Source organism: Myiozetetes cayanensis, unplaced genomic scaffold (genome assembly GCF_022539395.1).
Source record: "Myiozetetes cayanensis isolate MyiCay16 unplaced genomic scaffold, myiCay2020 scf6-25, whole genome shotgun sequence".
In the NCBI taxonomy this organism is placed as follows: domain Eukaryota; kingdom Metazoa; phylum Chordata; class Aves; order Passeriformes; family Tyrannidae; genus Myiozetetes; species Myiozetetes cayanensis.
Window position 1 is genome coordinate 58786860 of NW_026087853.1, and position 15501 is coordinate 58802360.

The 15501-nt window shown below is 41.6% G+C and overlaps 1 protein-coding gene across 1 annotated transcript; it reads right to left on the bottom strand.

Moving 5' to 3' along the window:
• Positions 1 to 3: 3 nt before the first annotated feature.
• EIF3M (eukaryotic translation initiation factor 3 subunit M) lies at positions 4 to 15193 on the bottom strand. The gene is made up of 11 exons (XM_050337082.1): positions 15075 to 15193; positions 13507 to 13639; positions 11925 to 12063; positions 11402 to 11525; positions 10818 to 10912; positions 5937 to 6020; positions 4599 to 4698; positions 4101 to 4182; positions 1313 to 1456; positions 718 to 778; positions 4 to 289 (listed from the first exon to the last, which is right to left on the bottom strand). The coding sequence occupies exons 1-11, from the start codon at positions 15114 to 15116 to the stop codon at positions 169 to 171; spliced, it is 1125 nt and encodes a 374-aa protein (XP_050193039.1). The 5' UTR covers positions 15117 to 15193; the 3' UTR covers positions 4 to 168.
• Between the last annotated feature and the right edge of the window lie 308 nt (positions 15194 to 15501).

The following is a 15501-nucleotide window of genomic DNA, read 5'->3' on the forward strand; positions in this document are numbered from 1 at the left end:
AGGTATTTTCCCACGGTAGTTTTATTGCCTTTTTCCTTCTCATGTTGCATTTTAGAATATTTAGCTTGTTTAAACCAATTGCATACATTTTTTAGAAACATTTCACAAACTGCCAAAAGTTCTGAATAAAATTTATCTATCCTGATACTACTAGGTCCAAAAAAATTCTTAGGTGTCTGAGAGGCTGAGGAGGCTGTTTTTCACTTGATTCAAATTTTGTTTCCAGGTGTTTAGAGTGTCATACAATTGCTGCCACTGCTGCTTTCCAAAAGTCCGGTGTGTGCTGTGACTAGAGAAGTAAAACAAAATTGGAAGATGATTACTGGATGTCACACTCACCTCATTGTTCTTTTACAGCATTACTTCACTCTCACAAGCAAATGGGAAAATTTTTTATTTTCTCTACAGAAAAGGCTCCCCTTTACCAGTTAAGAGAATTCTGTCGCCTTCCCAAATATTTAAAGCAACAACAGTCATTAGTATTCTTGTCACCACTGGGTCATTAAATGAAATGTGCTGGAAAGTAGGACTCTTTCATTAAATAAGCTAATCACATCCAGTGTGAGCTTTAATAAAATTATGATAAATAGCAACTATTTAACTACCAGCAACTGATAGGAACAATACCTTGCTCCTGGTTAAAATGTTCTACAAATGTAAGTGATATAATTAGAACACACTAAGTTCTGCAAAATGCTGTGAGGAATTCAGTCTTACCTGACAACTACCTTCCTCTGTGTCTGATCTATTTTGCAGTACACCATCTTTGTCTTTACAGCTGCAAAAAAAAATAACAACAATGCTGTTTTGAGAAACATTTTCATGACAGTGCAAAGGTATTAAAGTTCATAAAAACTGTTCGAAATTAGATCAGGGCAGTTCACTTAATACTTTTTGCTGTTGGTTTTAACAGCCTAGTAGGCAGAACAGCAAAATCGTGTAACAAGATGAAGGCCATGCACGAATCCTGGTGCCAATCTATTAAAGCAACATCCTGTACAGTTTTTATGAACTTCTCTTCCCTACAAACACATCCTGTTCCAATGACAGCAAACAAAACCAGATGACAAATTAAACCTGCAAACAATTTATTAGTTCTATAAAGAATCACATGAGATGCAAGTTCCCGTCACTGAGAAGAAAACCACTGTTTAAGACCCAGCAGTCAGGCATCTTTAAGCATGAAGCTGTCCAGCTCTTTATCTTCCAAAAAAGATAGAAAAATTAATATTTTTCTGAATATTCAACAGTAGAAGACTGTAAGAGGTGCTGTGCATGAGCACTGTGTAAAGGGTGGTGCTGCAGTTCTTACCGTCGATGACAAACGCTTCGACATCATCAGCTCCGATCTGAAGTTCCTGTTGCATTGTGTCAAATGAGATTTCTTTGTTCTCCACAGCCATCCCCATGAATGTAAGTAGCCTCATTTTTGCCATATTGTGTTCGTGCAACAAGCCTGAGCAAAAGTGTTGATAGTTTAATTAATTACAGTTCATATCAGTAATTTGGTTTTCGTGTTATTTTTACTATAAATGCTTCCAATAATTTAAACTTTATTTCACGTCAAGAAATATTCCACCTTTCCTTATCACCATTTTTTTTGAGGTAAAAATATCAAATCCTGCATTTTCTTGTCTTTTGCTAAAATAGCTGTTTTAGCTGTGAATTCATCAAGACAGTCATTTGCAGTAAAAATGTACTACCTACAAAAGTGAAGCACAGTCAGAGACCACTTCCCTGGAAAAAAGCCTAGGTGGGCCAAAAGACACTGAGATGACACGAGGCCCTTGTTAATCCCCAGTTCCATCAGGTACCAACTAAGGCTCAGGGGAAGTTTCTTTAAAATGAATGTCACTCGTTTTGTTCCAGAACGACCTTATAAACATCCACATTGCTTCAGTAAATATTTAAGTTTGGAATTTATAACACCCATACACACTAACAGGAAAGCACATCAGTGCAGGGCATCGTGTTGTGTTAATTAGCTGTAATTATGATGCAGGTTCCCTATTTGGCACCGATTCAACAAAAACGCGATCGCCATAATTCACAGGAACAAGGAGCACCAGCAACTATACCTAACTGGGCTTAATGGAACTCTACAAGCATCAAAAAATCAATTAGCACACATTAACCCTAATTAACAAATGCAAATGAAATGCTGATTAACTTCCCGAAAAAGACCGCTGATAATACCAGATTAACTGTGGCCATGTCAGGGCGATTCAGTTGACACAGATAATGCTACTGCTGGCCCAAGTTGTCAGCATTAATAAAACAACAAATTGTAACAAACTGATGCCACCTGTAGGAGCTTTTGTGGGCCAGTTGTAACTGGTCCTGATCCGGGAAAGGTGAAAACTACAGCTGAAGCTCTACTGCCACTGAAATCCTATCATTAAATACCCTTTATTTTAAAGCCTGGTATCTTGGCAAGTCACTTAAAAAAAAAAAAAAAATCTGTGAAGCATGGTTAAAAATGTGGGAACTGATCATTTTTGAACACCTCATCTAATAACTTTCTTGCTGTCCGTACCAAACTGCCCTCGTTTTTCAAAGGCTCGGCTGAACCGCTCAGCTCCCATCTGTGCTGCCCTCGAGCCTCTGCTTGGCCGCTGCTCAAAGACACAGAAGCTCTGAGCACACCAGAAAGCAGGTAAGAAATCGAGGTAAGTGGGAGACAAGACTGTCCTTCAAAGCAGTTCCTCAGATATTTAAGGATTTGACAAAGGTTACGTGAATCTAAGATGTATTTCGAATTCACACGCCGTGAATTCACAGAGGGAAACAGAAACAGGGAGGCAAAGCAAAAGAAATCATGACTATTGTGTATTATACAATTAATGTCTGTAGTTAATCTTCCATCAATTTATTCAAATGTTAGTGTAACAGCATTTTCAGCAAATACTTCTGGGGCCAAATAACTAACAGATAAGCCATTTCAATACACAAAAATAATTACAATATTCCCCTGAGAGAGAAAAAACATAAGATGTCTGCACACCTAATGTTCAAGTACACATGACAGAAAGCACACTTATCCTATATACATATTTACAAGCTACCAAAAACTTGCTGCTGCTTTTATTCACCAAAAATCCCACTGATATCTTCATCATTTTAATACCCAAAGTACCACCATTTTAAGCCCTTGAGGGTAATTATTCTCAAAATTGTATCACACTCCATTAAACAAAATAATGCATGTGTTAAAAGGCTGCAGTAAACTCTGTTTTATCAAAACTATGCCTTTCCTCAAATGCATTCAGCCAGTGCTCAAGTGTCATTTCAAAATCAAAGTTATAAAAAAAAAAATCGTATTTTTATGGAAACATTCATTCATTACCAATATGTCAAAACCTTAATGCAGTAATAAAAAAATCTGCATCATTGAGCAATTTCTGCATTGTCACTGACCCCTGTCCTAAAAAGCTGGAATATAAAAAACGTAATTTTAATGCATGCAATAGCTTATGAACCAGTGCTCCTTTGAAACAGTCAATTACACATCAACGGGGGAGTGTCAAAGTGTTAATTACTACTCCTTTTTTCCCCAGTGTGTAAATAAAGAGGGTGCTGACATTAACATTCCATCACATTGCTTCATGTGATGAAACAAATTAACTGGGACAGACCGTGGCTTGCCAGGTCTAATGCATCAGCACATGCACACACAAACACACACAATCTGCATGGTTTAGCTCACTCTTCAGGAGAGGTATTTGCTGTTATTTAAAGTTATTTGTCATTAAAAAAAAAATTAGGAGGTTTATACAACCCAGTGAAGTTGTGATCTCTGGCCTAGCCCAGAGTATCAATGCACTAAAACTCCCCTCCTGAAAGCTTTAAGGGAAAAAACAGTGGGTAGAAGCACAGTTCTCTTCCAAACCCATAAACCAGCTTGGTTTAGCACAACAAACCACAGTTAGATGGTCCAGTTGTGATCCAGCAGAGATTACAGTCTACAAACTCTAATCCATTCTTACAAATTCCTATTACATTTCCCTGGCTTCAGCAGATGGGCTCAAAGTGAAGCACTCTGTGGCTTCCGTATCTTAAGCCACATAAATAGTCAGAAATGCAACGATCTGAAAACTTACCCAGGGAGTCAATGAAGTCTTTGTTGTTCTGATAAAACTTGACATAGGATGCTAGTTTAGCACTTACAAAAATTGTCAAAAGCTAGAAGATGGAAAACAAATAGAAGAACAGTTTAAATATTTATCTTAAGTTTCCCTCCCTAGAGGCTGGGCAGATATAGATATGAACTACTGGTAACTGAACACAAGAATAAACTGTCAAGAGCTAAAATTCTGTCTCCAGTAGCTGTGGACAATCTGTGCTGAGCTTACTTCCTTTTCTCAGACTTGAAAGGCAGATTTTGCACAGAACTCATGTGAGGGCATGTGTTTCTGAAACTTTGAAAGGAAACTTTCACATGCAATTTTTTTTTAAATTCTAAACACATTAAAAGAAACAGCACATGGCAGCTTAGGATTACTGACAAAGATAACTATCCCAATGGATTTCAAAGGACACCAATAAAACAAAGCACTCTACAGGTATCAAACCATCTTGCTAAAAACAAAGTTACTTACGTCGTGAATGAGTTCCCCTTCCAAAAATTTGACTGGTTTTAAGGCAAGAAGATGATCAAAGAGAAAGGTATTTGGATCCTTCAGTGCTCGTACAATACATCTAATTAGAAAAGAGAAAGGCTTACTTTTACAGCAACACACATTTTTATGACTAAGTGCAACTCAGTTTGTTGTTCCTTGCTTTCTAGGAAACACCCAAGGGTTTTCAACTGTTCTTAAATGTAAGACATGTCACATCCCAATTTTAATCTTCATTTTACAGGTGGAAAAAAGTAAGGAAGAGAAAGCATTAAGTAATTTGCCCACAAATGAAATGTGCCAGGTGGTAACACCCCAGATCACTCTACTGCTTCCATCTATGCATTTATTTCCAGCCCAGCCTTCATTCTTAGAGGTATTTTTTCTGTCCTCCAAAAATTTCAGAGAATTACGTTGTTTAGGAAGATTAATTATACTTGAATACGTGACACAAAGCAGAGAAAACCCCAACACCAAACAGTGCAAGGCCCCTGATTTATTAGGTGCAGCCCCAGCCTACAAACAGCCCTGTGGGTTTCTAAGGACTCCAGATGAAAGCTTTTGTCAGCAGCACATCAGAGGCCTCTTGGTGCTCCACTCCTGATGGCCCAGCCCTTCCAACACACAGGAACACCAGGAGAACCTGAAGTGAAGTTCTCACTTATGCACAGACACTCTAATTTTCAAAAGGAGTCATGGTTAAGTATAAACAACTCCCTTGAGAACCACTGGTTGTATACACCTGGCAGAGCTACACAACTTACTAAACAAATAATTCCTAAGCAAAATCATGATTGATAGAACACCAAAATACAGGCTTTTACTTGGGGAAATTACAGTTATGAATCAATTTAGTACAGCTTATCCAACAATCAAGTTTATTTCTGTGCCATTCACATCCTTCGTACTTGCCCACAGGGAAGAGAGCAAGAGTGTCTTTCCAACAGAAAGTTCTATTTGGAAAGAAAACTCAAGTTTAGATAATAAAACATGCAGTTAAGTAAAAAAATCTGAAATAAAGGGTACCAGTTCAAATTCTGATTGCACGGTTGATGTAAACAAAGTCCTCACCCAAGGCTGATCTCTCCCAGCAGTGACCAGGAACGCTCCTGTGCACTTGCACACTGGAGCAAACCTGGCCCTGCCCAGAAACAACCAAACCTGCTGCAGACTGCCCAGGTAAACCCTTCACTGAGTCAGCAGTGCTACAGAACAGAGGCTGGGGCAGGGCCCTTGCCTGCCAGGCCATTCAGGCAATCAATATAGTTTGTGATTCGAGAAAAAACCTACTTTTTAAGGAAACTGGGAGGTCAGTATTACCTGTGAGCATCAACTCTAGCCTGGGAAGCGTTGTCCTCTGTGTAACTTCCCAGGAGCTCCACCATTACTTTTGCTGCAGTGTCACTATGGAAAAAAAACAAACATCAAGTTGCCTCAAGATCACTGAAAAAATAGTTCAAACAAGATGCTCAAATATTTAAATAATTCCATTATGATGTTATAGGTCAAGTTAAATTACACTTGAAAAAGATGTAGATGATTCATTTGAATTCTACTGGAGAGAACAAATTAACTAGATGTATTCTTTCAATTCTTGTTCTACAAAATGTTTATCTTCACCCTTCATTTCATTCTCTTAAATTGATAAATTACCTGCTGGTTATGGAAAAAGCTTTCTGAGCTAGGAACAGCTTTCTATGGTTCACTAGAATGCTCCTCTTACGCACATCTGGATTTAATCACTGCAGAATAAGTAGCGCTGCAAAGTTTATTTCAAATGTAAAATGGCACATCTTAAGGAATATTTATGGTCAGGAAAATGACTGTAGAAGAGCTGCTTTCTTCTTTCACAGAATCTCCCTTCAAGTACTCAGAGTGAGAGCTGCTCATTTCACTGACACGATTACACAGCCAGCAGTCAGACTGGTTCAGGCTGCTGGGAAGCAAACAGCTTCCAGCACTGCTCCGAGAGACTGACTTTGGAAAAACAACTCATTCTCAGCAAACTGGGTAAACCTACAGCCTTGTCTACCCAGATTATTTGGCAAACAACATCCATGTTACTGCAAAACAGCTCTGAGACCATTCTAGTGTCATTTAACGGTTTGATTTATTTACCACTAACGAGGTCAGCAACTGCTCATGCTTTTTTACAAAATTTTCAGCAAAAAATGTACACAATCTCTGTGCTGTGTTGCATACACACACTGAGCCATTTCTGATTTCTCATGGAATTCTTGTTAACTCTTACAACAGAAGGCTGTGCCAGTTCTTCTTGCAGAGAACAGATTTTGCTGATGCCACGTCACTACCTCCTTTGAACGAGACAGGGTGTGGATGTGGATAACGACCACAGCTCCACATGAGAGGGCACAACCCAACTCAGCACTGTGAGCACGTGCCTTGCAGAATTCTCCATGCACAGACACACTGGGGACTGCCTTCCTAAGAGGTACTTTCTCACTGGGGGAAGGCTGGATGCTGCTCCCCAGAGTTGCAGGGTGAAGTGAAGCCCTTCCCTCATTTGCAGACACAGCAAATTTTTCCCACGTGGTCTAAAAGCACGCACGAGTTTTATCCTTAAAACAAACAAACTGCAAGAGGAAAGTTTCAATTCAAACTTTAATTACTTAAGGTAGTGGCGTAAACTGCACAGGGAAGGAGCAAACCAACACAACACAACACACCCAGAGTGTTCTGTGCTGGGACAGAGGTTTAACCCACACACAGCACAGGTCTGAGTGGGTTTTGTAGTACAATAACACTTTCTTTATGTATTTATTTCAAATCTCACCACACTACTGTCTGACAACCACTCTACAGGCAGAGGTTTGTTCTCCTAGAAAATTTACCAGAGCTCAGAGACGTGCAGTACAAATATTAACACATCATGGGCAATATCATGTAAATCTGAACGTCCACTGAATGAAGACAGGGCAATTTTCTATAGGTCCCAGAACATTCCAGAAACACGTTCAGGAATGTAAGACTGAATGAAACATTTGTCATAAAACTCCAGCAAGAGGTCAGCTTATGTTTTGCCGTGGCAACCGATACTGATGTAGAGGAACTGACAGCTCTGTATCAGTGACAAAAAATTCATTTAGACAGCTTTATATAGGAGAGAAGCATTTGCACACAAGTAAGTCTATGACAGACTATGATTTCAGCACTGGTGAAATCAACACTAGATGGTCTAGTGGAGACAAAGGAGCAGCCTAATACAGACTGTATGGACATTTAAACAAAGAGTCTCAGCTCACGTGCTATTCAACCTAACAATACACAACCCTTTATGTGATAGAAGCTTCCAGCAGTTGTTCTAGTACACTTCAGACCTATGTTACAGTTTTCTGGAGCTTTTCCTCTCCTAATCTTCCCCCTTAGGAGTAAAAACTGAAAACTATCACTTACCTAATTTCAAAAAGAATTTGCACACACACCCCCTTTTTTTTTTTTTTTTTTTTTTGAAGTGGGGAAGGAGTGGAGTCTTTCACTTGAAGGCTCCAAGACAGTCACTCCCAAACTTCCTGTGTAAAATTCATGTGAGCCCCAGGAAACATGACAGCCTTTGGTCTTATTCCTTCTATAAAGTGTCAGGTTACTACCATAAATAAGGATGTTTAAAGCCCTAATACAGATCACTATTTTACTAAAAGCTCATTGCTAAATATATCTCACCTAAGATGCAAATGTGAACATTTTTTCTAGCAAGACAGCTTGCACAAGTCCTCTTGGCTCCACTTGCCATCTAGATGCATAACTTGACAAAAAGCCAGTGAGAACTGAAGAGTGATGGGAGATAAAAGGAAGGAAAAAAAACCACAACAAAACATTCAGAGACGTAGCAGGATGTTGTGAGTCCCACTACGTTACATGACACTAAATGGAACTAAAATTAAATGAAACAATTACTTTGCAGGTGCCTGACATGCTGAGCTTTCTGCTACAGGTATTAATAACCAGACTTGCCAGACCTGTTTAAATTTAACTTGGGCAGGACTAATGCTGCTCTGAATCCTGCCAGGTCAAAGGCAGAGACCAGCTGGAAGCTGCGTCAGGCTGACTGGAAAATATTTGACACAACAAGCTTTCACTTGACACCCCAGGAAAAGGGATACCACACGTAACATCTGCATTCAGGAGCTACCAATCTATAAACTACCAACTTATCCACTGGGAGAAAGTTTATCAGCTATGGAAAACCATCTCTTTGCCATACTGAGCAAAGCTGAAGCATCAAACAAACAAAAAAACCAAATTAATTTGTATTCAACAACGAAGTTATTTACCCTTGATTATAAAATCAACGTGATAACTGAGGTATGATTTTTATTACTTATTTTTCAGTTCCCACTTATCTTCCCATACTGCTAGATAGAGCAACATTCCTGAGTGCTACAGCTGGAATGCTGCTGTGAGTTTCCCATACTATTGCAAACACTGCCCACTGATCCAGGAGAGTGAACCAGGTCAAAGGTGCCAGGGTCACTTCTTGTTTTCTTTTCTGGAGAGAAGAGCAAGCGCTCTGAAACACTGCTCTGCTCAGTGCACAGCTTGCTGCAGCTGATGGTAAGGACTTGGGGTGAGGGAGTAACATCTTACAGGGTTTGGGGAAGGTTTTAATGCCTAACTTCAAAATATCACCTATTTAATAGCAAGGTGACAAGGTAGCAGTGGAAACAAAACCTAGAAGTTTAATCCACTGATTTGATAGCAAGACTAGCTAAAAATAATTAGCTATTGGTTATGGGAATTAAACTAGTTAAAACCTCACAATAAATCAACAGAATGGGAAGCGTTTTAAAGACTAGGGGCATTATCAGTGCAATATTTCTGAAACAAAGTTAAGGACCAAGCCGTGGCTGAGATCTGTGATGAACATTTCCGAGTTTATTTTGACCATCTGAGATCTGCCACACAGTGCTATCCACGCAAGAGCATTTTAATGTTACCAACAGGAATTCACAGTAATGCAGCTGACAGTGTAACTACTCCATGAGGATTAATCACCCCTAAACTGAGGTTAGTTAAAGATGATCCCGCTGTGCTGATGCAGCATTTCCAGGCTAATTTCAGCAGGCCAGAATAAGCCAACTCTTCTGACAGAAGGAACTCTTCTCCACCTATGACAGCTTCACACTTGCCTGTTCTAACCCCTAGCGAGGTTATGTCCCCAACCCAACCCACCCTGCAGTCACACAGATGCTACACCAGCACAAACACAGGTCCTGGCAGCGAGAGGGGACAGGCAGGGACAGGGGGACAGGACAGAAGCCCTTCCTTCTGCAGCAGCACAAGGTTATGCAAATGTGAGAAATGCAGTTCTGATACCAATGTGAGTCAGCAGTGGAGAGCTCCTGGTGCTGCCTCACTGTGAACATCAAAAAACCCCCAGAAAAGTAACTCGGAAAACAGAGTGAATGGGAAGGGCAGGGGGAAGCAACACACATGGCCCACATCCCCATCCCAAACTCCAGGGGCAGCTCAGACAGGCTCCAAGGGTTGTGGAACTACCTGCTGACACCACTGGACCCCAGCCCATCCGTGCAGCCCTGGCCAAAGCAGTCAATACACTTATCACATCTGTGAGATAAACTGATGACAGCTCTCAGTTAAGGCCTGCATTAATTTACAGGCACGGGACACACAGGATTACTTCACATGCCAGAAGACAGTGGTCTGCCAAGTTTGTTAGATCAAAGATGATCCGGGATAATAATTCAAAATGGCCAAGCAGGTATTCTGTGGACATTAATTTCCATGACTAGCAGAAAGCTCTGTCCTAAAGGTAATGTTTATATAAAAAGACTGATTCTGTTTGCTGTGATTGATAAGCCTCCCCACATCATTAAGTAAGAGATAGCACTACCATGCACTAAAATGTCAAAAGTGCAATTAAATAATAAACTTGGCATTATGTTACAATGCTCTAAGATTAGTATTTATAGAAAGGAGTAGTGTTATTTTGTGGTTTGCAGCTAATTCCCTACTAACTTTAATTTTCTTGGGAATACTGGTTTAATATAAGACTGCTTAAACCCCCCCCCAAAAAAAACAAAAAACAAAAAACCCCCAGTATATTTGGACTGAATTATCAGTAAAGATAAATTTTAAAAGTGCTATGAGAAACACTTTCCTTACAGATCACCTATAGTACATCAACACAGTTATCCAGTATCTATGACTTGTCTTTTATACCTTTTCTTGCAGTCTACCAGGACATCATAGAGCAGTCTCAGCAGAGTGTGCTTCTTCTCTGTGGCCAGATTCCAGTCAGAAATCCATTTTCGGACCTAGGTAGAATACAAGTGAAAAAGAAGCATTGAGGAAAAGACTAAAATAACACTGTTAATATTTTTTTATTTTCTCCCTACCAGAAAAAGATTGAAAATATTTTCCCCAGAGATTTCTCTTTGAGTCTCAGGCTCTCCATGAAGAACCTGGAAGTTTTCCTGTGAGAGGCCAAAAGTCTGTGCAGTCCATGTTACTTCCTAAATAAGGATGAGTGATTCTCATACATGCTGATTCCAGAGCAAGAACCTGACTGCTCACTCCTGATCAAAGCCTCTCACTTTGATTTCTATCACAGGAATCAAACAAGACACATCTAACTACGATTGGCATCAGAAGTGAGAAATAAACAGCAACTTCACTTAGATGCTGTAGACAGGCCTTCAAAAGATAAATTCTGTATTCTGTGCTTCACTGCCCTCACAGTCAAGACAACACCCAGGGAGCTCCAATGCAGTTAAGGCCCCAACTCGAAGCGTCTCATTAATTACCTGATCCAGTTCGGTCGGAATGTACTGGATGGCACCACAGGACGAGGCCACTTTCAGAAGGCTGCAGTACACTGTGTACCTCACAGGAGTGTTCTTGTCCATGCCATGGAAGAGATTGCTCAGGCTGCACCACAGACAAGGGACAACGGAGTTAAAAATGTTTCAAGAAACATCACTGGAGCGCAGGTAAAATCGTCCATTAAGACACGTGCTAGCACAGACAAAGCACACCTGGTGACACCTTACAATCCTGATGAAATTTAACAGCTTCCAGTTTTGTAACTGTTTCCAGCAAACAAGCTGAAAAACATGCATTTTAATTTTCTAATACCCAATGGGAAAAAAAAAAATCTATTGGTACTCCTATTTTATGATAAAAGAGGTAAAAAAAGAGTTCTTCCTGCAACAGAAAGACAGACACCCCACACTTTGATTTAAAGATATGCAAGATAATCCCTCCTCTTTAGAGGCACAGCTGCTTTGCAAGGTACCATTGTCCCACTTTCCCCCGTACAATACTTACAGCTGCAATCTAAGAGACGGGCGCTCTCCTTCCCGAAATTTTACTAACTTCTCACACAGGTTTTCAATCAGTGCCTCTTGTTTGTCAGGTTCCAGAATGAGAAGCAAAGAGACTACACTGTTCATCACACTCTCAACATCTGCATAAAACAAAACACAGAGCTGCTGGAAACCGCAAGCAACAGTTTTATCATCAGTAGCCACCTACTGGTACTTGGTGAGTTGCTTCTGCTATGAATGATGATTTTCCAACTGCAAAAACTGTAGAAGAGACAAACTGCCAAGATAACCAACCTGGATATTCATCAGAATGTACCAGAGATTTGGCTCAGGTGGTCTCAGACCAACACATCTCCATGTAAGGCAAGAATTACCACTCTAAAGTCAACACTGAACGTGGTATTTGATATCACGCTTGCTCTGAATTCTGTTTACATATAAGAGAAATCACAGGAGCTTCAGGTTTTGGTCTTAAAAATAGTGGCTTCTTCCTGCACATCCAGAAAACTACCCAGAGTTCTACAATGAGAATACTAACACCTAGTGCTCAACTACAGTAAAACATTTCACCAACAGAAGGGATTCCCAGACCACGGGGAAAATGCCCACAAGAACAATGAAGAGTATTCAAAATCCTCCCTAGCTCCTGTTTTAAGTGTTGTGTCCCATCCTTCCCAAACAGAACAAGTCTTGTGTTTCCTTTTCTGACTGCCCAAATATCAGTCACACAAAGGCTAAGAACAAAATTCATTACATATGGAAAATATTTATTCCCCAAAATGAGCATATTCCCCAAAATATCTGAGCATCAAAAAGCAGAGCAATAAGCTGCTCCAGTATTTCCTACTCATTTGCCTACAGTAAAAAGCAGCATAAAAATAACCTCAAGTTATCCTTCGTAGGTGAACCAAGCATTCTTTCAAACAACACATATTACTCATATTAGCAGTTCATTTTTTACATGTAAAAGTTTTAGATGGAATTTGTATATTGATACAGAGCATAGCAGGTACAGAAAGATTACTGTAGGCTACTGCAGCATTACCAGTGTAACTAAGAAATATTAGTGCAGTTTCTAAGGATCTACACAGCCCTAACTCAAAGAGTTACTGAGCACTGAAAACCCCAGTGCTTCAGAAAATAATAATCAATTAACGTTTAGGACTTAAAACTTCTACTTATGGATATCCAGTCCTAATTTTTGTTATTACTTTAATTTTTCTTGATTTTCAGCATCACAGCCACTATCTGACAGTGAGTCTTATTTTTATAATACTTTTTTTTTTTTTTTTCCAGAGAGAAAACCCTGGTTTACATACACCTCGCTATGCCCTCGGGCATACAAGGCACAGTCGAGCTCGATTTCTGACTTCTTCAAAGGGCTCTGCATGTTTGGAAGAGGGAGGAGCAGAGTACATGCAAATTTTCCATGGCAATGATGAAAGTAAGCAGTTCCAGCTTTATGAGAGTGCATGGCTTGTGTATTAACACATGCTACACGCTCCTAAACTCTGCCAGCTGGTACTGTGTGAAAGCACTGGTGGTGATGTTTAGCGAAACCAACAAGACTCAAAAGTGCAAACCTTTGTCATCCTCTTTCAGGCACACATCACACACTTCAATGATCTGTGCCAAGTCCACATGGAGTCCACCTTCAGCGTTTTCTTCAGAGATTTCTGCTCCTTTGGATTTCAGGTAAGCTCGCAGTTCTGCAGCCTTAAAAAAAACAAACAAACAAACAACAGAAAGACAACACAAAACAAAACAGTTGTTTTGTGAACAGCAAGGTCAAAGGAATTGAATTTCATACAGATTTTTGTTCTGCAACCACTCCTCTGTCCCCATCAATCGCTCAGGCTTCCTCTCACTGCTCCCTGCCACCCTGTACCCTACAACAGTCCCTCTCCTCCACTTCAAGGTACAACCCACGTATCAACTCAGTGCCAGATTGCAGCACTTGCTACAGCTGGTTTGTCAGTGACTGAGTCAGTCACACAACCATTGCACTTTCTTACTGTGAAGGTGCCACTTACAACTGGTTCCTTGCACAGCAGGCCGAGTAAGTTTTCGTGAGAAAGGGTGCTTTCTTACAAATGTTTATTATCCTTTTCTCTCTTTGAAAACTTCAGGCAAACAGTAAAACCGTTTAGTTGCCTCTTCACCAGAAATGGGAGGTATAAACCAGAAAAAGGGTATAAATTTTAGAGAGGGTAGAACTTACAGTCTTCACGCAACTTTAAAGACAGTTTCCAATTTACCACAGAATGGTTTTGGTCGGAAAGGACCTTAAAGATCACCTCGTTCCAACCTCCCTGCCATGGACAGGGAACCTTCCACCTGACCTGGTTGCTCAGAGCCCTCTCCAGCTTGGCCTTATAATGCTACAACCTGCCTTACACTGTTAGGATTTAAACCTGCCCTAAGAAAACACCTTTTCCTCAGCGACAGGACATTGCATTAACCTCACAATCCACAGTTTCAGCAGCAAAACTATAACCCTTAAAAAACAACCACACAACTTCAGGCACAAGGCACCTCTGATGGGGATGCTGCTGTGATGACACAGAGTGCCATTTACGTCAAGTTCAAAGCCAAACCATTGCAGAAACATCAGACAGCGCTAAATTAATGCTTTGGGACCCTTTGTTGTTCCGAGGATGTTTCAAACCAACGACTTGGTGGAGTTGTACCAGACATTAGGGCAAGTGAAAAGTGGATGAAGGCTGTGTGTGCACTTCTTGCAGCTTTCCAGCTGTGTGCATATATACACCACCTCCAAGACGCTGGGATCAACAACCCATAAACTCCAAAGCCGCAACAAAAAAGCATCCCGAAGACGAAACTCCCAGTTCCCACGCCTGGAGCGCCGAGCATCCTGCAAAACCCAGGCGCGTTAAGTACCGCCCGCACGCGAACCGGCTCTCCTCTCCTCAACAAAAAGCAGGGGTGGCAGGGACGAAAGCACGACGAGCACTAAAGAGGGAGCAGCAAGCACAGCAGTTGTGCTCAGTGCCTCTAATCGCCCGTTCGATCCCGGCAGGGAAGAGCCCAGAGGAACCCGCGGCCCCGGCGGGGCAGCTCCCTCCGCCGCCTCCGGCCCGGCGCGGCCTCCCCGGCCCGGCCCGGCCCTGGTCGCGGTGCGGGCGCTGACCTGATCCTCCTCGGTGATGTCGATGAAGGCCGGCACGCTCATGGCTCCGAGCACGCCGCGCTCCGGAAAGGCGGATCGGCTTCCGCCGCCGCGCCCGCCCGGCTCCCCTTCCGCTTCCCGCCGCCGGCGGGCGGGGCCGGCACCCGGCAGCCCTGCCCTTCCCTGCCTTTCGCTTCCCTTCTTCCCTTCCCTGCGCTTCCCTTCCCTTCCCGGCCCTTCCCAGCCCGGCCCAGCCCACCGCAGTGCCCGGGCGGAGGCTGAGCCTGCGGCCGCTCCTGCCCAGCCGCAGCTTGCACTGCCTGCCCCACACATCCCCTTAACAGTTTAGGCGCTTTCCTAGTGATTTTTTGTCCTGGGAAGGGGATGAATATAATAGACTTGGTTTAGGCATGCCGGGAGTGAAACGTGGTCGGGCCGGACGCCGTTC